This window comes from Dromiciops gliroides, chromosome 5 (genome assembly GCF_019393635.1).
Source record: "Dromiciops gliroides isolate mDroGli1 chromosome 5, mDroGli1.pri, whole genome shotgun sequence".
Lineage (NCBI taxonomy): Eukaryota > Metazoa > Chordata > Mammalia > Microbiotheria > Microbiotheriidae > Dromiciops > Dromiciops gliroides.
The window spans coordinates 64,849,777-64,877,321 of record NC_057865.1 but is presented as its reverse complement, the minus strand read 5'-3'; the positions used below and the strand labels follow the sequence as shown (position 1 = coordinate 64,877,321).

Sequence of the window (27,545 nt, the reverse complement as noted above, 5' to 3'; positions counted from 1 at the left end):
GGTGGCTTCTACCTCAATTTCCCTCTCTATGCCCCAAATGGCACTATGCCTTTGTATTTCCTTTCACTGGAAGAAGCATGTTCCTAGGGGAAGCCAGACTGACCACACAGTTTTCCCTTCAGTTTTGACCAAGATTCCTGACAAAATATTTATAACATTTCCCAAACTTAAAAAAATCTTCAATGGATGGCATGGAGCTTAATGTCACAGAGATAAGAACATATTTCCCCCCTCAGCTAACTGATGAGTGGGCAGCATGTTCATGCATCATTTTGAGTGGCAAAAACTTAGCCAAAAAAGGGGTCTCCCAGTGCATAGGCTGAACCGAGGTCGTTTACTTTGTGTTCTGTGAACTAGAGTGACAGCAACCACAGAAACATGGACAAGACATCTTAACAAGTCAGCCTGATGAAAAGAAATACAGCAAGATGGTGCTCAATGAGTGGCAAAGGGCATCTCTACTTGGGCAGTCCAGGCTAAGCTGATAAAAATAGAGCCAGCCTCCTATTCCTAGACAGAAACAAATGGATTCTTGGATCGATGCCCACCCAGGAATTTATTTACTGCTTTTATTCAAACCACAGGCAAAATTCCCAGTACATTCTGACCTCTGCAAGTCTATAAGAGGGATTCTTCCAGCTAGGAATAATGCTGTCTGTTAACCATAGGAGAACAAGTTCCATGGGATAGCCACGGAGCTAAAATCTTGGAGAAACACAATGACAGAACTTAGACGTTCCCAGAGGAATAAAAAGTTTTGGCCTAGACTCTACTTTTTAAAAGGGAAAAGATAATATCAATAATCATGCTAAGACACAGTCAAAATAGTTCTAACAAAACAAAAATAAATTGATTTATCCATTCAATAAACATTTATGAAGTACCTACTTTATTTAAAAAAAAATTTTTTTTTTTTTTAGTGAGGCAATTGGAGTTAAGTGACTTGCCCAGGGTCACACAGCTAGTAAGTGTTAAGTGTCTGAGGCCAGATTTGAACTCAGGTACTTCTGACTCCAGGACTGGTGCTCTATCCACTGCGCCATCTAGCTGCCCCAAGTACCTACTTTATATAGAAGATTATGCTAGAGGCCAGGAGGTACTAAAAGTCTAGCTAAGACCTTGTGCTTAGGACATTCTGAAGACTGTCCACAGACATTATGATGCAAAGATAGCCACTCAGATCCCTACCAGACAACACCTGCTTTTAATAGATGTAAATGAATTAAAAAAAAAATTTTAAATTAGACGAGATTTGGGGCAGCTAGATGGCGCAGTAGATAGAGCACCGGCCCTGGAGTCAGGAGTACCTGAGTTCAAATCTGGCCTCAGACACTTAACACTTACTAGCTGTGTGACCCTGGGCAAGTCACTTAACCCCAATTGCCTCACTAAAAAAAAAAAAGAAAAAAAAGAAAAAAATTTAAACGAGAATTATTGAATCATTCATTGGGAAATCAAGTTACAACAACATATATCTGAGTCAACAATAGGCTAAAAATGAGAACTCTTTGTTCTTAACAACACGTTCAGCTGAATTATTTTATATGTACTAAATACACAACTTGTAAATTACTCACAGTACTTATACTTAGCAGGCTGATACCAATGGGAAAAAAGTAGGACTCGAGTACAGCAAAATATTCCACTTCAATGCAGTCTGAAAAATGTAAACTTGAACTATTTCCTCCTGTCACATTTAACGGCTTTTTAAAAGTTTGGGCATATTCTAAAGATGATGTCAAAGAAACATGAGCAAAAAAGATGGGCTTTTCACGGGGTAAAAGGAATGACCAATGTTCCTTGTGTTCTCTTAAGACAACAAGAGGAAACACAAAATCCCTTCTCACAATGGGGGGAACCACTCTGAAAAATGAATGGGAAGGAATGGCCAGGGGTCAAACCCAATGAGCAGCCGTGGAAGACAGGTTTGCCACTTGTATTACTGGAGAAAATACCCATGCTGGTCAAAGCACAAATACACAGGGAATGTTAGAGTAATGCTCTAACTCCAAAGCAGGTAATTCATAGGATCATAAGCAATAACAGAAAGGGCCTTTAGAGGCCACTTAATCTAGTGGCTCTTAACCTTGGGTATATGAACTTAAAAAAAATACATACATCTTGATAAATGTATTTCAATATAATTTATACATTTAAAACCATGAATCTAGGGGCAGCTAGGTGGCGCAGTGGATAGAGCACCGGCCCTGGATTCAGGAAGACCTGAGTTCAAATATGACCTCAAACACTTAATACTTACTAGCTGTGTGACCCTGGGAAAGTCACTTAACCCCAACTGCCTCACCAAACCCCCCCCCCCCCAAAAACCATGAATCTGAATCATGAGAAGTGGTTCATAGGCTTCATTAGATTGCCTGAGGGGTCCATGACACAGAAAGGTTAAGAACCTCTGGTTTAGGACCAGTTTATTTTACAGATGAGAAAACTAAAGGTGAAGTGACTTACGGTTGGTCATTCATATATATATATATATATATATATACACACACATACACACACACGCACACACATAGACACATCTATACATACACACATATCTATACATATACACATACCACATCTATATATACATACATATATATACACACACATATACACACACACATATATGACAAACATTAGAGATGAGATTTGAACCTAAGTTCTCAAACTCCAAAGCCAGTAGTCATCTCTCTATTACAGCACAATGTTTTGCTAAAATTAAACTCTGGCTAATGAATTTTTTCCTTTTATCTTGATAAAATGTAGTTTTGCTATTAAAGAATATCATGCCACAAAATATACCATATATATATTATATACATTTACATCACTGATATTAACCAACCAATAAGCACTTATTAAGTGCTCACTTGCGCCAAGCAGTGTGCTAGAGACACAAATAGGGAAAACGCCGCAGTTTGGCCTGTTTTAAGGTCAAACTTTAACTGACTGCAGTTTGAGATCTGACTCCGACACTTGAGCCAGGTCATCCAGATGACCCTGGGCAAATCATATTATTTCTTCATCTTTATAGATGTGCCACTTTTATAAGTGGCACAGTATTTATGGCTTCCATAACTGATTAGAATCCAACATATATTGATTAAGTGCTTCCTGTGTGCAGAGGACTAGCACTCAGAGAACTCTGTAAATTCTCATGCTATATAGTTATAGAAATCAAATGCCAAAACTGGCTGCCTTCCTACAGGTGAGGGGGTAGAGGGGGGAAGTATTTTTGCTGTTGGTATTTTGTACTCGAATATGGCATGTTATGATGAGAGGTTTTCCAGATAAAATAGAAGCTGAAAAGATGTAGGCTTAGAAGAGAATTACATCAGGGGCTTTTTTCAATTCTAAACAGCACTATGCTGGAGTAAACCTTGAAGAAAACCCCCTTTTTATTTTTTCATGTAAGCCAATGTTATGAGTGGAAAGGAAAACTAGAGAGGGAAGCTTATGTGACCTACAAAGGAAAGCCAAGTACAAAGATAACCCTCTGGAAATGCTGGGTGGTGAGGAAGGCAAGAACCAGGATGGTGCAGCTCAGGGAAAAGGAAAAAAAAAAAAAAGACAAAAAACTGGCACCTGGTCACATTCCAGCAGATATCCAATTTAGAATAAAACAGGATGACAAAAACAAATGTGGGGAAGGAATAAGCCAAATTCATTAAAATAATTCTTCATTTCTTAGTTTTTAAGTTCTTTTGACTGAAAATACAATGGGGAAAAAAGGACAAGTCACCTGAAAGCGATCCTTTTTTTTGAAGATGTAATCACATCAAGATTAGGAATATATTTAGTAACAGGAAATGAGTGTATGTGGGGAGCTGCTAGGCCTATTTTAATACTGTCGTCTTCTTGGGACATCTGGGAATTCCATTCATTTTTCCTTGTTGGGCAATACCTAACAGAATTCTATCCCTTTAATCCTCAGTGCTGGAAAAGGCCTAAGTGATTTTTCATGTGGTAGCCCTCACAAATCTGTTTTGCATATACACTGGGACTGTTGCTGACCTCGTATTTATCAGCATCTCAAACATCAGCAGCTGAAGTAGTTATTCTTCCCTTAGGTAATTATAAATATAAAAATGTTCATTTGGTCTTCTTATGATGGCTTCCTTAACAGCCATGGACATATCATTACCAATCCCATTTGTATTAGGGCAGATCAGCATGCCTCCTAGTGGTCTTTATTAAACATTTAATTCTAACTCAAGGTTCTTCTGTTTTAATGTACACTAATGCTTTGTTTTTTTATCTGTTGGGAACAATATACTCTAAACAATTGAATTTTTTTTTTGCCCCTTGATTCACTAATCTTTTTATTATTATCCCTTTTGACAGTGTTTTTTCCAAACTCTAAGATGTATTAAATGTTTTCCTCTCCACTTTTTGGCTCAGTGAACTCAACAGCATAAGGGGGATAATAGCACCTACCTCACAAGATTGTTATGAAGATCAAATGAGATTAAAGGTTTTTTTTTGTTTTGTTTTGTTTGTTTTTAGTGAGGCAATTGGGGTTAAGTGACTTGCCCAGGGTCACACAGCTAGTAAGTGTTAAGTGGCTGAGGCTGGATTTGAACTCAGGTCCTCCTGACTCCAGGGCCGGTGCTATATCCACTGCGCCACCTAGCTGCCCCGAGATTAAAGTTTTTAAAAAGGGGTGGTGGTGCCTGGCATAGTAGGCACTATAAGAACACTTTTTCTCATCCTTCCCTTCCTCCTTTTTAACAACATATACGGTTCACTGAGTCTGTGTTTTCAGATATGTGGACACAGAGGTCACAGATGGTGCCCATTATGACATTTCTTACAAGCAAATAACACTTAGCAATGTCAGAGTCTACTTAAACCCATCGTATGTTTACCCTCATATAAAGAATTAAGTAGATGGGAACACCTGTGGCCTAGAATGCAGTTGGAAGGGGAGCCTCATCAGTACTTTTGGACATTGGACCCCTGTCATTACTTCGGCCTAGAATAAGAGGAAGACAGACTTGATATGCATGCAGCAAACTACAACATATTCAATAATCCTACACTACGCCCTAAAACAAAACACCCATCTTGTAACTATCAATAACCTGCCAGTGATAATAAATACATAGTTGAGAAACAGAACCTCCAAAGAATTGAAACTGCAGGTGATCCAAAGGGCAATGGAAAAACCAAGCATATTGAAAGTAACTAAGCTTTTCCTTGACTATGGGTCACATACATCAATGAACCCAGCAAAGTCCTCCGGAATCATTGAGGCACACAGTAGGCTTACTGGCATTATCAAAGCTACTGCTGTCACTTCTCAGTGATTCAGTTTCTAGGCACTTGATGGCGTTTTCTATCAAAACCTTATTAAATTAGTAAGCTGAATTTTGCACATAACTCTCTATCTTTCTCGGGCCTGAGGGTGGCTCCAGGTCTTTCTTACCTTAAATGTACAGGGTTGGTGATACTGCTAGGGAACTTTTTTTTTTGCTTACTTCCTATCCCAGATGGCCTTGTTGGCAGGCTGAAATCCCAGTGAGAAATTAGGTTTCTCACTGTCTCATTAAGTCAATGACTTTAATAAAAAGCTTGCTTTAAATAGGTCATTCTCATATCATAATTATAATGTTAGTCTTTTTTTCATTCTTCAGTCTCCTTTTAAGAGAAAAAAATCACTTTAAATATCTTAGAAATTTGTTGGTTTTACTGTCAAGGGCTATTAAAAATAAACCATCCAGGAAATACTTGAATTATGATGCCCTACTAACAGGTAGACTGATACACATCAAATAACTAATTACATAAAAGAGAAGTTCTCTAATTATTCGTAGAATAAAACTGACGACCATATTTTGGCCAGAGAAACTATAATTAGCTACAAATGAGAGAGGACCTTGATTTAGGAAAAATAGCTAAAGATAAAGTATAGGCTCCCACCCAGTTTAAACCCTGGGAGAAGGAGGAAAAGGGGAAGTTACAACTTTACCTTTAAAGGCTTGTTCAATTGCCTTCTGCTGGAGATATTCACTATTCATCTGAGAACACACGGCATGTCAGCACAACAGCCAGCTATTTTCTTGTAGCCAATTAATTATAGGTGCCTGATACTAGTTTTCCCTCAAATAAAGTCATTTCTTTACTGTGTTAATAAATGGGCTCCGAATGTCTTAAAAGATTGAGTCTTTGGGAGTCCCTTAAATGTCAAAATCACGTTTCCTCCCAATCTGGGGGCAGTAACAAGCATCAACACCTCCATTCTACATATGACTTCTATTTCTGTAACTTTAAGTGGACCAAATCCTTTCAGGTTTAACTTCTCTTTTTGCCTAAAAAACAAAGTACATTTGATTTCTAAGGAAAATGGGAGATGTGGAAAGCCAGATTGTGAATCCAATATGAATTAGTCATGCGACTTTCAGCTTCAGAGGGAAGCAGGATGCCGTAGCAGAGCCAGTCTGGAATCCCTGGGTTCAGTTAGTTGGGCGATCAAGATCACTCCCTGGACCTCAGTTTTCTCTTGTATAAAACAAAGAGGTTTGAGTAAATGGCTCCTGAGGTCCCTTCTAGCTCTCAATCTATGATCCTATGATCAAAAAATCATAGCAAATAACTCAAAGGGTTGGAATGAGGTTCAAATAAGACAGTGAATACGGTGTCTTGTACACATTAGAGCACTGCATCACTACTATTTCATTACCCCCAAAATGAGGCTGAACCCTATTTTAGAGGTTCCTTGCTATTTTCACACTTAATGGACCTTTGCTCTCATCAATATGCAGATGATGTCCCTATTTGTCATCCCACTCGATTCTTGCTTATACCATTCCACAAACGATCTATACCACACTGATGGCTTTCCTAGTGCAACACTCAGCAAGTTCCATTTGCTCTTTCTCCCTCCTAAAGTCATCAGTGGTCATAATGCCATCTAGTCATACCCACCAGGCATCTCTGCACTGTCCTCTAGGCCACGGACAATTCTGATCTCAATCCTTTGGGAGTTGTGTTGTGCCATGCTCTACAGCCATGAGACATCACCTGAAGAGCACTGCTGTTAAACAGGTGAGCTTTTATGTCAGGAAACCCCTTGGCACCAAGGAAAGCTTTGTGTCAATTTTCCAAATGCAATCCGATCCACTTTCCTGCTTCTTTTTGATCAATATATACATTGTATCACATTCTCCATGCCTCTCCAACAACTGTGGGAGTGTGAAGATGTGTTCCACTGAGAAAAACCTTCACGTTCCATTGTTATTATTTTCAACAAAAATACCCCTGATACATGAGCACATCAAAATTTTATAGAGATGAGAAAATAGATATATTTTGTTAGTTGTTCAACTAACTTCTTGTCACCTTTTTTGCTTACAATAACATATTTTATATTTTTCACTTTTGGAATCTTTCTTGGGGTATTTTAGAAATAATTTCCCAAGTGCTTTGAAAATTGTGTTATTTCTAGCACGTTTCTTCTGTTTCTATTTGGTCTGGTCCCTTCTCCCGATATCATCTCCTTGGAGTCAGAGGACCAGGGTTTAATTTTGGTTTTACTTTGACCTCAGGCAAGTCACAGCCTCTCTAGGTTTTGGGTTCCTTTCCTGTGTAAAATGAAGGGAATAAGACTAAATGACTTCTGAGTTCCACTCCAGAGCTAAATGCAAAATCCTAAGGAAAATTTGTATTTCTTCACAAGAGACAATGAGGAATTCTGACCCACATTTGGGCTCTGTTGTTTTAGAAATCCTGGTAAATATGCTGCATTTCCTGCTGTTACTGACACTCCAATTTTAACTAAAAATGTTCCTGGGGCAATAGGATATTATGAACTCTGTCAAGTTTGCTGCAGACTTATTTTTCTCTCCACTGTTTTTCAAAATTTTGTAAAGTAAACTTTGAACATCTTCCTCTATGTTTTGCAAATGAGCACCCTGAATCAGTTACAACATCTCTCCACTTGGCCAGTATCACCAATTGTTGAAGGCTGATAGTTTTGGCTTTCTAATTTACATTACTTAAACTTCTGTAAAAAAAAATATTGAGAACTAGAGAGCCAAAAGCTGGGCTGGAGCTGTTATAATTCAATCAACCTCTTGTTATAGTAATCATTTATTTTAATTTGGTTTTGATTTTGACCTTTCCTATAATCAGGAAGGCTTTAAACTGACCAAAGACATTGATAACCAGTCATTTCTGTGATTTTTTTATCATCAAGAAATACTTTTAAAGGCTCTGCAATCCTAAGGACATTCTCTAAAACAGTGGTGTCAAATGTGAATAGAAAGATGGGGAGGGACCACTAAACCACACATAAGGATCCTTGTGGTTTGCATATTAGAAAACCAAATATTAACATTATTCATGTTCTATTCTATTTTTATATATTTTATCATATATTTATCAATTACATTTAATTTGGTTCTGGCACACTCAGGAGTTTTGCAGGATGCCAGCCTGTAGCATGCTTGACAACACTGCTCCTAAGTTTCTGTGATACTAATGTATACTAATAGGGACCAGCCATGCCTACTAATTGCCAACCACCTCCCATACACATAGTAGGCAAACCAGCCTAGCTTTAGCAGCAAGGAACTCTGACAAAGAGGAAGGAGGCTACATGAGCCAGGCAAGTCAAATCATCATCATTATCACCCTGACCACCATTTTCCCCTCGGACCCTAATGGAGCCAGCCCAAGACCCTGAACCCAAGAGCCTTGGGAAGAGTAACACTTCCAGTCCAGAGACACAGTTGTCGTCCTGGGCAACAATCCCTATGGAGATGCAGCCTGGCAGGGGTTACAGCCACGGCTAGAGAAGACCCAGAGAAGAAAGCTCTTGACACCAAAGACTTTGACAATGTTAAATGGTTTCACATCAGAAACTGATCTGATTTTATCAGTAGAAATGACTATGAGCAAGTTGAGAACTTTTTGTGGAAGTAATTGTCTACAGACAAAAGATGGAAAAAGTGGAGACAATAAAGACAGCTTGGGATAAAAGTCTTGATGAGTGAGCTTTTGGGGTTTAGACTATTTTAAGGTTTTCCTTTGAACTTGTTTCCAGAAGTATCAAAAGGCTCAGATACGAAACGTCTGTTAACTTGACAAAAAGACAGAACGTACATACTGCTTTACAACTGTTGGCTAGGAGACTTGCAGTCTTCTTAAAGGTCTTTTCAATGTAGTGAGCAAATCTCTCGTTCTCATTTTCTTTTGACCCCAGCTGAAGAAATTCACCTGCAAAGATGTGAAGGGCTCATTCTGATTGGGCTTTTATTGTCTTGTAAATTGTAAAAATTTATTTAAATAAATTTAAATAAATTTAAAAATTTATTGTCTTGTAAAAACAACAACAGAAAATAACTGGAAAAAAAAGAAAATAAAAAACAACCTACCACGCACCAAGTCTTCAATGACCTGTGTTAAAACAGAAACAATGGTTGTATTTCCAATTCGTGCCAAAGCTACAGAAGCTGCAGACAGAATAAAATCGCCAGCAAGAACAGCCTAAAAACAAAACGACCAAAACTATTTTACAATCAAGTATCATAGCAACTAAGACCAAAAGAAACCATATCATCTCTTTAGACCACACACTTTTCCTGAGAGAACACTCATGTTCTAGAAGGCAATTACTGACCCTTAAGTTTCTTCTTTTCCTAAATACCTTTCCCTACTATACAGGATTACTCTCATCTTTCCTAATTTCATGACAAGTTGTCAGTTTCCTATAAAAGGTTCTTTAGTTCCATTTTTCAATGTTTTCAAGTTTGAGAATTCCAGAATTTTCATATTTCTTGATCTTCTGATCACAGCTTATAGCATCACCCCCCCCAACCCCCCCTTTTCCAAATGCTTTCTGAAAAAAACGTGATTTCTAGAGGACTATTTGCGCGGTTTTTTTTAAAGCTGGAGAGTAAGTAGGTAACCAAGCTACATGGCAACACATTATGAGAATATAAAAAAGGCACTTTAGTGTTATGATCAAATAAGAAACAAATTTAACATATATTTAGTAACTATGCATAATCTACAGGCTTACACAGAGATCACCTTGAGGTGTTGTTTACTCTCCCCTCTTCCAAGGGTTATAGAAGATAATGTTATCTACTGAAAAATGTATTACCATTACCAGGGTCTCTCTCCCAAACCTTAGGAAAAAGCCCAAGATATTTCCCATTTCCAATTAAGGAGGGTAGGACATTTGCCTAAAACCAGTTTAGCACCGCATGACTGGGATGTAAGTATTATAAAGGAAAATGTGACCTCTTCAGTTACACTGTAGTATGCCCATGAGGGGAATGTGATAGTGAAGAACTAGGCACTGAGCTTTTAGTGCTGCCCAGAGAAGAGAGTGTCCTGAGTATTTCGGGAAGCTTGGCCATACAGTGGAGGACACCTTACACTTTTTGACCTCCAGAACCCAAGCCCCCAATCCCTGAGAAAGTTCATGCACTCACCTTTGGCGCTCTTATTCTAGGTGACTGGCACCTGTGTGAGTGCAAACTAGTCTGCTTAGCCCACTCTATCTATTGGTAGGACCTAGACAGTGCTTACCCCTACATACACCCAATCTTCATAATTAAAAGTACCATTACTTTTGGAAACAGTAGGTCAATTGAGTGCCTTACATATTAACTTATTGATTCCTCAGGTGAACTCCCTTCCCCGGTCACTTCACTGAGATAGACTATTATCTTCTATTAGAAGCTTCTTCAAGGTAGGAACCATCTCTTTTTAAAATCTGCACATTTAGTACTATGCCTGGCACATAGTTAAGCATTTAATAAATGTATTTTCATCCCAATTTGTCCTGTTTTCACTTGTTGTATTTTATATGTAGCTATTGTTTTTCCCATCCATTCAGTGATAAGTTCCTTGTAAGGACTGCTACATTCTTTGTATTTGTAGTTCCTGAGCTTATACTGCAAAATGTCTGGGATATAGTAGTTATTTAATAAAAACACCTGTTGACTGATGAATCTCTTGACATTTGGAAAGCTACAGGAGGCTGAGGCAGATATGTAACCTAAAGACAAGTTAAATCCAGGCTTTGCCAACCACAGAAATATGGCCAAGTTATTTCTTCTCTCAGAAATTTAGTTTGTTCTTTTTTTTTTTTTTTGGCGGGGCAATGGGGGTTAAGTGACTTGCCCAGGGTCACACAGCTAGTAAGTGTCAAGTGTCTGAGGCCGGATTTGAACTCAGGTACTCCTGAATCCAGGGCCGGTGCTTTATCCACTGAGCCGCCCCCAGTTTGTTCATTTTTAAGACTGAAATAAGATAATTTACATGGTCTATACCAGAGGTGTCACACATGTGGCCAGTAGTCTCAGTGTGGCTAGTACCAGGTTAAAATGTAGCTGGGAAATATTTAATAAAATAATTATAAATACAAAAGAACATAATGTTAATGTGCAGCTTTCTAAGATAATGACCCTACTGATGTAAACCACTGGTGTCAAACTTAAATAGAAATGAAGGCCACTAAACTCTATGTAAGGAACCATGTAGGCTGTATGTTGTTTTAAAATGTGCTAATTATCTATATTTTATTGTATTTTTATTATCTTGTTTAATATTTTGAAATGTCATTTTAATCTGGTTCCAGCCACACATGAGAGGGTTGTGTCTGTAGCTGGGGCATGTTTGACACCCTTGGTCTACATCACAGGGTTGTGGAGAGACAACTGCTCTATAAAACCTTAAGGCTGTAGAGGAATGTAAATTATTATAGAATCAAAGAGAATTCAAAGGAAGCCTCAGAATTTCAAAGCTCAAAGGAACGTAAGAAATCATCTAGATAAATCCCTGGAGTTACAGATGAAAGTAACGAGGGGTTAAGAAGTTAAAAGACATCTTTAGGCCCCCACAGTTAATGGCTGGGCTAAAACCCTCAGGATCCCAGTGCTCAGTGTTTGTTTTATTGATGCTTTTTATCTTTGCATTACAATATCATATGAATACACCTTCTCCCACTCCCATCCAGTGAGTCTTCCAACAAATGGAGGAAGCTACATTTCTTCCTCTCTTCTACACTGTTGTCTTTATTGTATGTATTGGTTTCCTAAGTTTTGCTTACTCCACTGTGAATCAGTTCATAGAAGTCTTCTTAGGTTCCTCTGAATTCCTTAATATTATTTCACTACATTAACATACAGGTTTGTTTAGCCATTTCCCAGACAATGGGCACTCACTTTATTTCCAGTTATTTACTGTCACAAAAAGAACAGCTATTACTATTTGGAACATATACTACTTTTCTTTTTGTCTTTGTCCTTGAGGGTTGCAGTCAACCTCTACACGAGGATATGAACGTTGAACTTTTTTGGCCTAATTCCAAATTTGTTTCCAGAATAGCTGTTCCACCAGTAATGTATTAGTATGCCTGTCTTTCCAGATTCCCTCCTCAACTGGTATTCCCATTTTTTTTTCACCTTTTCCAATTTGATGAATTTGAAGTGACTCATCAGAGCTGTGTTGAATCCTGGTGCCATTTTCACTAGAGTGAGGATTAAAAGGCATAGTCATACAAGCTATCCCAGAGAGCTATCAAGTATACTGGAACCTGTGAATGGAAGCTACAGCTAGATGCTGATACAATTGTTCAATGAGCAATTGTGAATGACTTAACTACTCTCAGCAGTGCAATGATCCAAGACAATCCCAAGGAACTAATGAGGAAGCTTACTATGCACCCCTATAGAAAAAACTGATAAAAAGAACACTTGTGGATTGCACACATATAACCTGATTGCGATCTTGTGAAGGGGGGAGGAAAGGGAGGGAGGGAGAAAAATTTAGAACTCTAAATTTTATGAAAATGAATATTGAAAACTACCCTTACATGTAAATGGAAAATAAAATAAATGTTTGTAGATGCTGATACAAGTGAGCTACTCACCACCCCTCAGGGGAAGAGGCCACTTTGCCAAAATAGCACCACTGCCAAGCCTCATGAACCCTAAAAGGGCAATTTGCAATACTGGTTTTATTCACAAGTATAATGTGATTTTAGGGACACTGTAAATCTTATGGTGACAAAATTGATTATACTTTTTTATCTAGTGATCCCATTATTAGGATCAATCTATACAAAAATGTTCACAATGTTTTGATTTATATCAGCAAAAAACCCTAGAAATAATTCACGTATTCAATGCTTGAAAGATGGATAAATTGTGGAATGTGAACATAGGTGACTAATACTCAAAGGTATCTGATTTCATCAGTGGGAGGAACTCCCTCTACCAACAGATCTAAACTCAAAATTCTTTTGGGACTTCCCTAATCTGTGGAGAGGAAGAGTAGTATAGTTTAAAGAGCAATGGATTTGGAATCAGAAGAACTGGATTCAAATCTTACCTCTGAAACTTATTAGCTGACCTCGGACAAGTCATTTAATCTTTCCGAGCTTCATTTTTCTCATCTGCACTATTCGGTGGGGGGAGAAGGTAAAGGAAATAGAAGTCAACTGATTATTTTGTTTCTAAGTTTCCTTCCAACTCTAAATCCCAGCTTTCTATTGAGTAGAATTTCTATTCTAAATACACTCCTTATTCTGAAGGTCTTTCTCAATCAGGCCATGATTCCCCTTTCCTGCTTGAGTCCCTAATATTCTCATTCTGGTCCTGTCCGTTTCCATCTCCTTTACTCACGCTAATTCCAATGACCTTTTCTTTTCCCATCTGTTGAAATACCTCATTCCCTTCCAACTCCCACTCAGACACTATTTCTTGCATGAAACCTACCCGGACCTTCCCCCGGCTGAAAGTAATCTCTAATTCTAATTTCACAGAGCATGTTGCCTGCCTCTCCCATTTCTGCTTATCTTATAGGTTTCTGTATCATAATCCTTTTCATACATCTTTTTAAACTCCTTCAAAGTATCATTTATGTTATCTTTCTTTGTAACACTAGCACCTAGCACAGTGCACTTGATATGATGGGCACTAAAGTTTTTGCTGAATGAAAAAGAGGGAGGAAAAGAAAGGAGAAGAGAGGAAAGAGAATAAGTATCCATTAAGTACCTAACATGTTCCAGGCTGAGGTGCTAAGCACATATCTCATTTGGTCCTCACAACAGTCTCAAGGTAGGTGCATATTATGTCCTCCATTTAACTGTTGAGGAAACTGATCTAATTGGTTTGTTACATAGCTTTTTCCTTATGTACCAAATATCTGTTGTGGTATCCAACAATTCACACAATTCATTTTTCCATTGCACTTTAAGATTTACAAAGTTACTCTCAAAATAACATCTCAACATGAACATTACATTACAGCAGTTAAAAAAATTCTTAGACAAATCTAAAAAAGCGAGTAAAATCCAATTACCATTTAACTCTGTTAAAAGAGCTACAAACATACCTTCTTTTCACCCCAGATCTGATTAACTGTGTGTTTTCCTCTTCGAGAGCTTGCATCGTCAATAATGTCATCATGAACCAGACTAGCGGTGTGGATCATTTCTGCAATTAAGGCTATGGTACGCTGACTTGCTTGCATATCACTAATTAATGGAAAGCAATGCCTTTTTAGAATATACTTCATTTATTAATGCCAAAGCAATCATCTTGTGAAAACATGACACTGATCTAAGATAGAATTTTATTTCTCTTAAAGAGACCCATCATAGATTCTCTAAATTGCCTTTTCTTTACTTGAAAGAACTTGTTAGGGCAGCTAAATTGGCGCAGTGGATAAGGCACCAACCCTGGATTCAGAAGGACCTGAGTTCAAATTCGGCCTTAGACACTTGACACGTGCTAGTTGTGTGACCCTGGGCAAGTCACTTCACCCTCATTGCCCCGCCAAAAAAAAAAAAAAAAAAAAGAACCTGTTAAAAAAATAGACTTGCTTACTTACATTTTTTAAAAAAATGGCTACTCTGCTTAGTGGTGGTACCACTGTAGTTTAGCTCCTTTCCCCTAATAAGAAAAAAACGCATCTGAGTAGTGTTAGCATGATGTCTCAGAAGTCTGCTCATTAACCTATGAGTTAACTTTTGATGTACAACAATGCATTGGCTAAAAGAAGATGAGTCCATGTCAGTTAAGTTTTAAGGTGATAGGAGAAATCAGAACAAATATCTAAGAATGAAACATCAGTGAATACAAAATTCTGACTATTAATTTTCTTGCACAACTCACATAAAAACAGGAATTTTGTCATTTTAACAGGAAACATTTCAAAGTACCATAATATTTACTATTATCTCACGCAACGGGTTCTCTTGCTCAATTTCAAGTAAGTGAACCTGACTGGGAAACTGCTAGTTAAATTCTATAACTGCAAAATTATCATTCTGACAAGCCAACCTGTTCAAAGGTACAAATTAAAGGGTCCTCATAAACTACAAAAGCAAAGCATTATCATATTTGTAGGGGAGAAAAACAAGAACACTAAATCAACATCTTTTCTCTATAACTCCTAATCTGAAGGTAGGAGGGGAAACAAACATCTGAACTTACTGAGGACTAGAAGTAATGAAAAACTTAAATTTCCATAAACAGGAGTGGAATTTAAAATCACTATAAGGTGAATAAGCAGCATCTTGTTTATTATAGGGACTTTTAGTTAAAAAACAACATGTACTCATGCCATATGATTGCCTTTAAGCCAGGAATTCAACAATGAGACCAAGAGGAATCTAAAGCACTGCTTTTAACTTCTTATTTCACATGTATAATAACTCTTAGTGCTTCCAGATTACATTAGGTTGATCCCAATGGGGGTGAGTGAATTATCTCATAAAACCATTTTCTTGGTGGGAAAATGGAGACCCAAATGGGCTGGAGAATCCGTTTTTTTTTTTTTTTTGCGGGGCAATGGGGGTTAAGTGACTTGCCCAGGGTCACACAGCTAGTAAGTGTCAAGTGTCTGAGGCCGGATTTGAACTCAGGTACTCCTGAATCCAGGGCCGGTGCTTTATCCACTGCGCCACCTAGCTGCCCCCGAGAATCCATTTTACTAGGGTCCCTCAGTGAATCAGTGACAGATGATGTCTTAGGAATCTAAATCCTTTGTGTCTGTTTTCAGTCCACCGGACTATACCTAGTATAGCAGGGTATTATATTAGAGGATCCTCTATTAGGCAAACACCTCTGCTCCAATTCCCATTTTGCTAAGTGAACTTTGGAAATTATTCAATCTTGATGGGACTCAGTTTCCTCATCTGTAAAATGAGGGAGGGTCAGTTTTTAACCTGTTTTTTTGTCATGGACCCCTATGGTAATCTAGTGAGGTCTGTGATGTACCCTTTTTCAGAATGATAATTTTTAGTGCATAAAATAAAACACAGGATTACAAAGGAAACCAATTATACTAAAATAGAGTTGTTGTTAAGAACCTCTGGCCCAGGAAGCAGCTAGGTGGCGCCGTGGACAAAGCACTGGCCCTGGATTCAGGAGAACCCGAGTTCAAATCCGGCCTCAGACATTTGACACTTATTAGCTGTGTGACCCTGGGCAAGTCACTTACCCCTCAGCGTGCCGCAAAAAACCCACAACAAAACAAAACAAACAAATAACCAACCTGTGCCCTAGATCATCTCTTGGATCCCTTCTAGCTCCAAGCCCTCTGATCATTTCAGGTGAATGCAGTGGGAAAGGCGTAGACTTTTACAGCTGTTTTACCAGACTATTTTGTTAACTAAACAGACAGACAGACACACTGCCTACTGGTTAGTAGAAGAACTTCCCTTAAAACAACTGTTAAGGTCTCCAGCCCTTCTCATGCATTCACAGGCTGAGTGCCACCTCTATTCCCACAAACTGTGCATGTCAGCAGCCTGAGACTTCCTGGTGGGAAGCAGGAGGGAAATAGCAGCTCTCCCTGAGACACTGGTGGTCCTCGAACTTCCTCGATGTTAAAGCAGCGACCTCTTACAAGGATGCTCTGAATGCTCAGCAGATGCAGACACCTTTTCTAAGGCTGCCTCCCTCCAGAGCCACCACATCGTGTGGTTGGTTTCTGAGGCAGGCTGTGGCTGTCTGAGTGGAGGCCCGATGGCTATGGACTCTTTCTAAGGAGAGGGGCTTTATATAATGGAAAGGAACACTACACTTCAGGTAGTGGAAATAAAAGTGTGTTTTCTCCCTCCAAGTTTACAAGCCCCCTGAGATCCATCCACAGACTCTTGGGGTCAGTGGGCCTCAGGAAAGAGGCCCAGAGGGTCTGCAAAGCACCTTGGAGCTTTATGAAAAGGCTGCTTTAGATGCTTAGTTGTTTCTGTGGATAATTTCCCCCCCTATAAAAATAATTAAAGTGATATAGAAGGTTGGCCTTCGGGTCAGGAAGACCTGACTGCATGGCCATGGACAAGTTATTTCACTCTCGGTGCACCGAGACAAAGCTCTAAGACCACGAGTTTCGAATCACCAGCTGCTGTGCCTGTGGTGGGAGGCTGCACACTGGGAATGCCCCAAGCCAATGAAACCATAGATTTGGACAAAATGTAAAAAAAGAAATTTACTTTGCTATAATCCTGAAGCTGGATGAGGAAAAGTGGCAGCTTGTGGCCAATGACACTTTTCTGCTACCGCTCCCATTTGCATTTACCATTATTTTCTATAACGATCTCTCTCAGAGACCACCATTATCCTGTGACCTAGCTAACACAGTATGTTAAATAAAGCAAGGAGATGCTTCCAGTAAGCAAGATGAGGAAGTTTGGATTCTGACAATTAAAGAAATAAACAGATGGTAACACTCTCAAAATTGCTACGACCTCCCAGCATCCCCTCAAAACCCCCAACCCTTGCAGCCCATCTGTTCCGTATGCACATAAGACACAAACACATTTTTGGGGGGCCCACATAGCTCTTGCTCCTAAGGAAAGGCTCCAGCACCCACTATTCTAGCAGCAAGCTCCTGTCGGTAAACAGGGCTCTAAATGCTGCTTTAGGTGGCAAGGCCTGGAAGGGAGAGTTGCAACAAGGCTGTTAAGGGCTAAAATTCTAGCTAGACTGTCTAAAATCTAATGAGTGGTCGCCAATAAATTATAAGCTTTAGCAAGAGTTAGACTTTTAAGCATTTATTAAGGAGAATAAGGATTTGGTAAAGAGAGAAGGAAAGGCCTAGATTCCTATCTATTAAAGGGAGAGCGCATTTCTAGCTCCCTTCTCCACCAGCGTCCTCAGGAAAGAGCCCGAGACAGAGCCCCCATCTCTTCCTTCTTCCTCCCACCAGCAGACGTCACTTCCTGACGCCAGAAAAAAGACTCCTGGTCTTGCCCTCAAAGACCTTTGCTTCATGGCAGAACTTTCCTATAGTCAGTCTCCAGCAGGTGGCATCATTCCAATCGTTACAAGGCTGAGGCAAAAAGGGCTCTTAGCATACAAGGAAACAAGCAGGTCCTAAAGTCACCTGGATGGCACTCATCATAGTTTTAACTTTTTCTACCGTTGTCTAATAGATTTGGTATGGCCCGATCTCCAGAAAGCTGAAGTGTTTACAACTTTTATAAGGAAAAATGGGAAAGCCACCAAAAACCAAAGCAGATTCAATTTTAACATAGTCTCTTGATTCTAAGGAATCAATGGGTATTTTCCAATTTAATTCTTCCACAACCACCTATAATTTTTTGCAAAAAACCATTTGCAAAAAGTGATCAGAGGTAAATTAGAAGAACGTCCAATCAGTGTTTCCTTTTACTGTTTCTAATTTATTTCAATGAATAGTTAAAATTTAAATGGGCTTCAGATTTGCAAAGTATTTCTTTTGGTACTCTCAGTAACTTTTTAAAAAAGGCCAAAGACATGGAAAGTCCCTTTAAAAAATATTATTACTATGACAGTAAACTTTAGGAATCAAATATCTCAAAACATTTTTCTTTCTTTCATGACTATTTTCTCCTACTGTTTGCTTTTCCTTAGGAATGAGCATTTTGGACAGTCATGGAGCAAGGTACTAACCAGCAGTTAGCCATACACTGATGCTATTTCACTAGTTTACAATAAGCAGCCTTTAAAATTATTAAGCCCATCTTCCATGTGTGCAATGAACAAACCAGAATGTGTGCCCTGAAGTTTTATTTTTGGAAAGAAAATTAAATGTAGCTGCTAAAGTCCCTCCTCCAAGCACTTCTTGCCAATGCAAGTCTTTCCTGGCCCGCTGATACCAAACTACTTCTAAAGAGGTGGCTGTAGCCAGGTTAAGAGGAAGGAACTGCTTTCTGCCTCTTTATTCTAATTACTAACAAGCTGCAGGTTTTCAGTTGATATGTCAGCTGAGGCCCCACTGAAACTGATGAAAAGGCTGCTCTTCAGATGTAGATAATTTAGCACTTACAAATGCCTAGGAAGTACCTAGGGGTCTTAAGAAGTTAGAAGACTTCTTAAACCTCAGAATAAACAGACAATTAATCATGAGCTGCCTGCTCTATTCCAGGCCATCTGCTAAGTACTGAGGGTCCTCCTTCTGTAGGATCCATCAATAAAGCATTCTTAGGAACATTAACTCACCGGCAATTGTTATGATGAACATTGCAAGCTCGGGCCATTAGCACCACGACAATTGGTCGAAAGGCTTTTCCTCTGCCATCAAAGTAGTATTCGCACATTTCCTTAAGTTCTCTTGTAGATACCAATAATTCCTGAAATAAAGGGTCTATTTCACTACTATGTCCAGAACTTATACAGAGGTAAAATAACAGAAGCCTTCCTGGCCCTTACTAGCCACATGACTTGGGCTGGGGTTGGGGGGATGGCAGTTAGGGTACCTCTCTGAGCCTTACTGTCCTCATCTGTAAAATGGGAAAAATCATCCTTGCACTATTTGGCCTACTTTGTAGGGCTAGTGCAGGTAAAATGCTGTAAATATGTGCTATCATTTAGAACAGTACAATGGATAGAAGGCAGGCCTCACACTGTACACAGCCCGGCTGGGTGGGCCTGGCTAAGACTATAAGGATCAGAGAATGCAGACCTGTATGGGCAGAAGGTGTTCCCAATCAGAATTCTGTAAACCAGGGAAATCACAAAGCTAGAGCTTTTTTTTTTCCTTCACAAATGTTCATGTCAAATGGTAGCATTTGATTGGAGAAAGTTCTAAGGTTCTCTTCATGTGAAGGTCCAAGAACCTAACCCAACCATCCTAAGTTTGGCTCCCCAGAGAAGAGGGTGACAAAGACCACCACAGAAAAACCATCAACAAGCATTTATTAAGTGCTTACTATGTGCAAGACACTGGGGAGCTAGACACAAACAAATTAACTTGGGCTCTCACAGTTTGTCAGGACAGGGTTCATGTTGTGCGGAGCCCTTGAGTAGTGTCAGGATTCTGTAAGGCTGGGGTTGGGGTGGATTTATATGATGAGGCCAGATTATGGAGGGCTTTGGAAGCCAGTCCACAGTGCCTTTCCTGTGATGCTCTATAATAAACATTAATTTTTGAGAAAAATTATCTTTAAAAAAATGACCAGTTAATAAGACAACTGATACTAATCTCTATTAATTTCAATGAACCTTCATTGCTATCTCAATTTATTTTTAGAATTTATTTTATACTACCATCTTACCTTTTTAATATCTTCATATAAATCAGTCAGGTCTCTCCGGCCAAGCTTAAATGGGTCTGCGTATTTCTCACCACTCTGTGTTTTGCTATAGCAGCCCACCGCCAGAGTTGTGTGATGAAACCTGGGGAAAGGAGCAATGGAAAGAAAAGGCAGAAAGGCTCTATTTCATTCATTATGACGACATTATTTTTCAGGAAAAGAAAACTAAAGTCATGATATACATATACAAATTAAAAGATACAAAGGAGGTCAATATAAATCAGAAAACAACTTAACCTTAGAGGATACAGACTCATCATGTGAGAGATAAAGTCTCACATTTAACTACCTGGGAAGAAAAGGATCAAGATCTCCTAATCTGTTTCCCAAAACAGAAGCTTCAGTCTTTACTTCTACAGAGTAACTTCTAGTTACTCAGAATCAAAACACACAATTTGGGGATTGCAACATACAACAAAGGGATATTCATAAAGATGACCCAGAGGCACCATGAAATACACAAGTGATTTTGAAAACTTAAAAAGATAAAACTGTTTAATAGTATTATATCAAGTATAGCTTATGGTCCTTCCATGATAAAGTAATCCATGCCACATGGGGCATGGGTTAAGGCACCCAGCCCAGCAGATTTGCAGGTACATCCCCAGATTTGCTGGAACCTGCCTCTCCTATTATCTCCACTCCCTCAATTTCTCCAGCTCACAAAACAGTCAAGTGCACTAATGATCCACTGAGTAACCAGAACATTTGGGTACTAAAATGTACGTTTTAGCACTAAAAGGATAGGTATCACCAACTTCCCAACCTCCTCGTATATGGTGACTCAGTTAAGCGGAATAATCCAAATAACCAGAACAGCCTATTCCCATGTTATTTGCAAGATATTTAAAGGGATTATAAAACTTACCGTGATATACTGTGCTTATTTGGAAAGGATAATAAACATCTCACAAGACTGAAATTAGGCATCTATAAAAGAAAAGATAGGCTGAAGGAAAAAAAATATTAACATGGAAGCATAAGACCCCTGTAATTCCTATTAAATAAAACTCTTCCTTCGGAGCTCCCTCATTTTAGTTGTACCATAAACTTTAGCAAAATGATAATTCTGGAATAAATTTCCTCCTACTGCTTAAGTGATACTAAGTACTTACCCTATTTACACAATAATTTGTAACTTAAAAAGGAATAGGGCTGAAAAATTTTTAGTCTGTAAATTAGATGAGTTATTGATGTGTATTGATCAAGGGAGTTTCCACATGAGGAACACTCTACACTACTAAAATAAAAAAGATGTATTTTAACAATAGATTTCGGGGGCAGCTAGGTGGCGCAGTGGATAAAGCAAAAGCCCTGGATGCAGGAGGACCTGAGTTCAAATCTGGCCTCAGACACTTGACACATACTAGCTGTGTGACCCTGGGCAAGTCACTTAACCCCCACTGCCCCACAAAACAAAAACAAAACCAAAAGATTTCATTTTTGCATAGGGATTATGTTTTTAAACCCTCTTCCCCATAAGTAATTTTCTAATTAAAAAAACCCACATAACCTTTCAAAAGTATATATTACAGGTTTCAAATCTGGCCCAGATACTTACTAGTTGTGTGACCCTGGGCAAGTCACTTAACCCTGTTTTCCTTAGTTCCTCAACTGTAAAATGAGATGGATGGCAAACCACTCCAGTATCTGTGCCAAGAAAACCCCAAATGAGGTCAAGAAGAGTAGGACACAAGTGAAATGACTGAACATCAACAACAATTTCAGAGTAAAAAGTTACTTCTTGACTTCAAGCCTAGCACTCTCTATTACTGGCATGCATTTACTAAGAAGTAAATCAAGCTAAATTAGCCTCTTACTTTCCTTCTTACTATCCCCCTCAGACAACCATCATTGATATAACACCCTCTTCTCACTTTCTTTGATATTCCACACCTGCCAATTACATTTCAGCCACCTGATAGGGTGGTCACACTCCCAGATACTGAACTCCAAGACACAAAAATTGCCCTTTCCCATTCATTCCCTTATATCTGTCATCTTCTCACCAATCTTTCCCCTCGTCTGAGAGGAGCACCTATCTCCTCACTCATACGCAAGGTCCAACTCAGCCATCCCCTGACCTTCACTAGTCCTGCTCCAGGAATCCTCTACCCTGGGTGACTCCTGCAGCGTGGTCATCCTGCATGAATGGCCGACTGCAGTGCTGCTAGTGGAAACCACGAAATTGTCCTCACTGGGTCCACTGTCTGTCTATGCTCATAGCATGCCCTGGATTCAGGAGGACCTGAGTTCAAATCCAGACTCAGACACTTGACACTTACTAGTTGTGTGTGACCCTGAGCAAGTCACTTAATCCTCACTGTCCCACAAAAAAACAAAAAATTTTTAAAAATTCAAAAAAAAAAAATCTCCATTCTGGAGAGCAATTTGGAACAATGCCAAAGGGCTATGGGACTGTTCATACCCTTTGACGCAGTGGTACCACTGCTAGGTCTGTATCTCAAAGAGATCATAGAGGAGGGAAAAGGACCCACATGTACAAAAATATTTATAGCAGCTCTCTTTGTGGTGGCAAAGAATTGGAAATCGAGGGAATGCTCTTCAATTGGGGAATGGCTAAACAAGTTGTGGTATATGAATGTAATGGAATACTATTGTGCTGTAAAAAATGAGCAGGAGGAGTTCAGAGAAACCTGGAGGGACTTACATGAACTGATGCTGAGTGAGATGAGAACATCGTACACAGTATCAGTAACATTGTGTGATGATCAACTGTGATAGACTTAACTCTTCTCAGCAATACAATGGTCCAAGATAATTCCAAAGGACTCATGATGGAAAATGTTCTCCAAATCCAGAAAAAAGAAATGTGAAATCTAGATGCAGATTGAACCATTGTTTCTACTGTTTTTGTTTTTTCTTTTTTGAAGTGTTTCCCTTTTGTTCTGATTCTTTCACAACATGAGTAATGCAGAAATATATTTAATGTGATTGTACATATATAATCTATATCAGATTGCTTTCTGTCTTGGGGAGGGAAGGAAGGAGAAAAATGTGGAACTAGAAATCTTATAAAAACAAATGTTGAAAACTATCTCTACATGTAACTAGAAAATAATAAAATACTTTCGTGGCAAAAGTAAGTAAATTAAAAGAGTAAAAACAAAACAAAACAATTTTCCAAATATCTAATGGATATCTTCACTCGGCTATTACCTCAAATACGACTTAAATTCTCAGAATATGGTCCAATTATCTAGATGAGTGAACCTTGCTTGACTCTTCTCACTCCATTAACTCCCATATTTTATCATTTGCCAATGCTATCTCCACAACACCATCAGTGACCTTCTCTTCACTCACAAAGCCTTTCCCTGTGCCTTCAATCCTTCTCAGTGAGGCTATTGCAAGTTCCTTGAGAGTAAGGATAGTTTTGTTCTTTTCACTTGTTTCCCTACCATGTCTAGCCTTTACTAGATACTTACACTTGGTATTTAATGTCTTAAATTTATTTAATTAAATAAATAAATAAATAAATTAAATTTAATGTCTTAAAGTCATATATATTAGCTATATCTGAGGCGTTCACAACCTGTCTCAATTTGTTTCACCATCTGTAAAATGGGGGTAAAACACCTACCTCACAAGGAAATTGTAGGGTTCAAATGAGACAATGTATGTAAAGTGCGACATAAATGTGAACTATTATTATCACTAAACTGCTTAGAAGAACTGCTCAACTGAAAAAGTCACAAGGTAGTCCATTACTGCTGGGTGATCTCGACGTTGTTCCTCATTCTTGATCCCTTTACCTTACATTCAAATTAATGAAACAACTTCATTCTTAACTGTTCTCTCTATCTCTGTTTAAAACTAGGACCAGTATTCCTCAAGAAATGATTTTATGCTCGAGGACTCTAATGGTTCCCTACTTTCTAATACATGAGTGCAATCTTGCTGAAGGGCTAGGACTTTGAGCTTTCTGGCCACACCCTATAATCCAATCTTACCTCCCATTACTTCTAGAGTAAAGATTCTAATACATACACCAAGGTAGTTCCTAGTCTCCCATGACTCTATTCACTGAACCAGGCCTTCTCACCTAGGAAGCCCTTTCCTCATCCTCCATTTAATTTGCACATCCCCAATGAAGCCTTTCAGGCCACAGATCTTTTCCTACTCAGAACTGTTCAGGGTCTTTAAGGTTCCCCATTTATCTTCCCCTCCTCTGAAATTTGCATTTGCTGTTCCATATTGTAATTAAAACACACCTCAGGGGCAGCTAGGTGGCGCAGTGGATAGAGCACCGGCCCTGGAGTCAGGAGTACCTGAGTTCAAATCTGACCTCAGACACTTGACACTTACTAGCTGTGTGACCCTGGGCAAGTCACTTAACCCCAATTGCCTCACTAAAAAAAAAAAAAAAACAACAACCAACACCTCAATTCTACTACCATATTGTTTCACTCATCCTTGTATTCCTTATTGCATCTAGCTTTGAAGTATGCAGCATGCACTTTATAAATCAACAAGCTTAAGATTTGGAAAAAAACCCCAACAACCAACAATCTCTACTCTAAAGGGCCTTACATTCTACTAGAGGAGACAAGAACAGAATATAAAGAGAACAAATACAATTAAACAAAGTAGTTTTATACAAGGTTGTTAGAGAGTGTTCACGCTAGTAGTTGGGGTAAGTCAAGAAAGGCTTCACATGGATGGTGGTACTGGAGAGGAGTTTTGAAGGAAGCCGACTTCTACCACTTGGAGGTGAGAAGGAAGGAAGCGTTTTACCCAAGGGGGATGGGGCCCTATGGAAATGGGGGTGGTGTGTTCTCTGGGTAAGCTCCTTGAGAGCAGGGACTTAAAAAAAAAATCTTTCTTTGTGTCTCCAGTGCTTAAGATGGTGCTTAATAAATACTTGTTAATTTGAGTAGAGAAGGCAATTTGTCTGGACTGCAGTTAGAGAGGGAAACTAATGTACAAACAAACAGGCTGGGTCCAAGTTGTGATAAAGCACCAGCCTGGGATTCAGGAGGACTTGAGTTCAAATCCAGCCTCAGAAACTTGATACTTCCCAGCTGTGTGATTCTGGGCAAGTCACTTAACCCTCATTGCCCCACAAAAAAATGAAACCTAATTAGAATTTATATTTTATCTTAAGAGGGTAGGGAATAAACATCTATTAAGCACCTACAAAGCCCCAGTCACTGTGTTGAGTGCTCTACAAATATTTCATTCGTTATTAGAGGCAACAGAGTTTGATTAAATATAGAAGTGATATGATTATAGAATAATCAAAGTGCTTAAGAAAAATCAGAGTGGAGGATAGACTGTTATGGGAAGATACTTGTGACCAAGTAGGAGGCTGTTAATCATTTAGAAAGAGGTGATAAAGGCCTGGAGTAAGATAGTGGCTGGCTATGTGAGCAGGGAGAAGGGATCAGATATGAGAAATATTGAGAGGGTAGAAATGGCACTCAAAATATATTTGTGGAAGTCAATACATGTGAATTCTGCCCATCCAGCTAGATTGTTAGCTTCTCTACATCAGAGTTTTCTCCCTGTAAGTGTTTCACGCTTGCTCCACGGTGGCGGAAGCAGAGAGGGATGGCAGAAAGGACCTCTTGACTCGAGTGACCTGGTTTCGTCACCTATGAGATGAGAGGTTGAAACTACATTGTTCTCTAACATGTTTCTGCTTCAATGCAATTTCCTTTGAGCTACCAGGCACAAGCTTTCTAGCTCCATTTTCTCCCTGAGTATATCCTGGCGGTTCTTTTCCTCTTCTCCCCACCCAGTCCCACAAACCAAAGCCACAAAAACACACATTCTTTCCTCTCTTCCTCACCTAGGTCTCCATCTCAGTACATAGGTTAGCTGCCCACCCCCAAACATCTCCTTGTCCCCAGGGTACTGCCCTTGCCCTGTGTGATGGCAGACTGATTAGGAAGAGGGAATACAGAAAAAAAAGAGTTAAAGATTAGTTTCTAACCCAGATTAACTGCTCTCACCTTTTGATTTCAGTCCCAGGACTCCATTCCACCACCCCCTCCTCTGAGAGCCCAGCTCTCCTCCCCTCTCAACACCTGCCTAAGAAACAGGTCTACCTCCCCACACGGCTCTCCCACTCTGCCCCCTTTACCCCATTCTCCCACTTAAATAAGGGCCTTGTTCTCATCTTCCCCACTCCGCCCTTCCCTAACAATACTTACTCTCCCTGGGTCTTAGATCTCATCTCCACCTAAGACACAGCGGTCAACCTCCCCAAGCCCCACTCCCTTTCCCAGGAAAACCCTCTGCCCCAGGGCCCCGTTCTCGTCCTCCGAGCTCTCAGCCCGCTTCCCCTCCCCTCCCTCCTCCGCAGACCCACCTCGTTTGCCTTCACTGCCCTTCCCTGGCAAAGAAAGCCTGCGCCCCAGGGCCTGGTTCTCAAACCCCGGAATGCCGTTCCCCAACACACATTCACGCACACAGACACTCACACGTTCCCATCCCCTCTGGTTCTCATCTCTTGCACACGCAGACACACACACGCACACACACTCCCACTCTCTCTCCCTCTAGCCACCCGCCCTCAAGCCCCTTTCCCGCAGCACGGTCTGTGCCCCCCGGGCCTGGTTCTGGAGGCCGCCCCGGCCGGTCCGCACGCACCCCTGGGCGCACACGTGCCGGTTCCGGACTCCCCATTCATTCCGCTGTCATTGGCGCCGTGACCTCTGCGCGCCCGGCGCCTTCTCTCGCCCGCCCTCTACCTTCCGCGCTCTCCACTCACCTGACCCCGGGAGCCGGCCGAGGGGCGGGCGGTGGCCGGCCATCCCCGGCTTTCGGGCGGGCCCCGCAGAGCGCCGAGCCCGGGGCTCCCCGAGGCCGCTCTCCAAGAGCAGCAGCGCCGCCAGCCCCTGCCTAACGAGGCCATGATCCCGCTCTGCAACTTCAGGCAGCAGCTCCGCCCCACCCCCAGCCGCGGGGACCCGGAGCCGGAAACCTGGCACGAGAAGCACTTCCGCCCACACACTTTTCCAAACCTCTCTGC

At 40.0% G+C, this 27,545-nt stretch overlaps 1 protein-coding gene across 4 annotated transcripts in view; it reads right to left on the bottom strand.

Moving 5' to 3' along the window:
• Positions 1 to 27,545, bottom strand: part of PDSS1 (decaprenyl diphosphate synthase subunit 1) — a 37,047-nt gene extending 9,502 nt beyond the window's left edge. The window contains exons 1-7 of one of the 4 annotated variants that reach the window (XM_043965709.1): positions 27,285 to 27,545; positions 21,414 to 21,475; positions 20,507 to 20,627; positions 19,452 to 19,582; positions 14,356 to 14,497; positions 9,381 to 9,492; positions 9,113 to 9,222 (exon numbers count right to left, since the gene is read on the bottom strand). In XM_043965709.1, the coding sequence (XP_043821644.1) occupies positions 9,113 to 9,222; positions 9,381 to 9,492; positions 14,356 to 14,497; positions 19,452 to 19,582; positions 20,507 to 20,627; positions 21,414 to 21,475; positions 27,285 to 27,428 (822 nt within the window). In that variant the 5' untranslated portion in view covers positions 27,429 to 27,545. Of the gene's footprint in view, positions 1 to 9,112; positions 9,223 to 9,380; positions 9,493 to 14,355; positions 14,498 to 19,451; positions 19,583 to 20,506; positions 20,628 to 21,413; positions 21,476 to 27,163; positions 27,215 to 27,284 lie in introns of those variants that run through there. The other 3 variants (XM_043965710.1, XM_043965711.1, XM_043965712.1) reach the window with 3 other exon arrangements.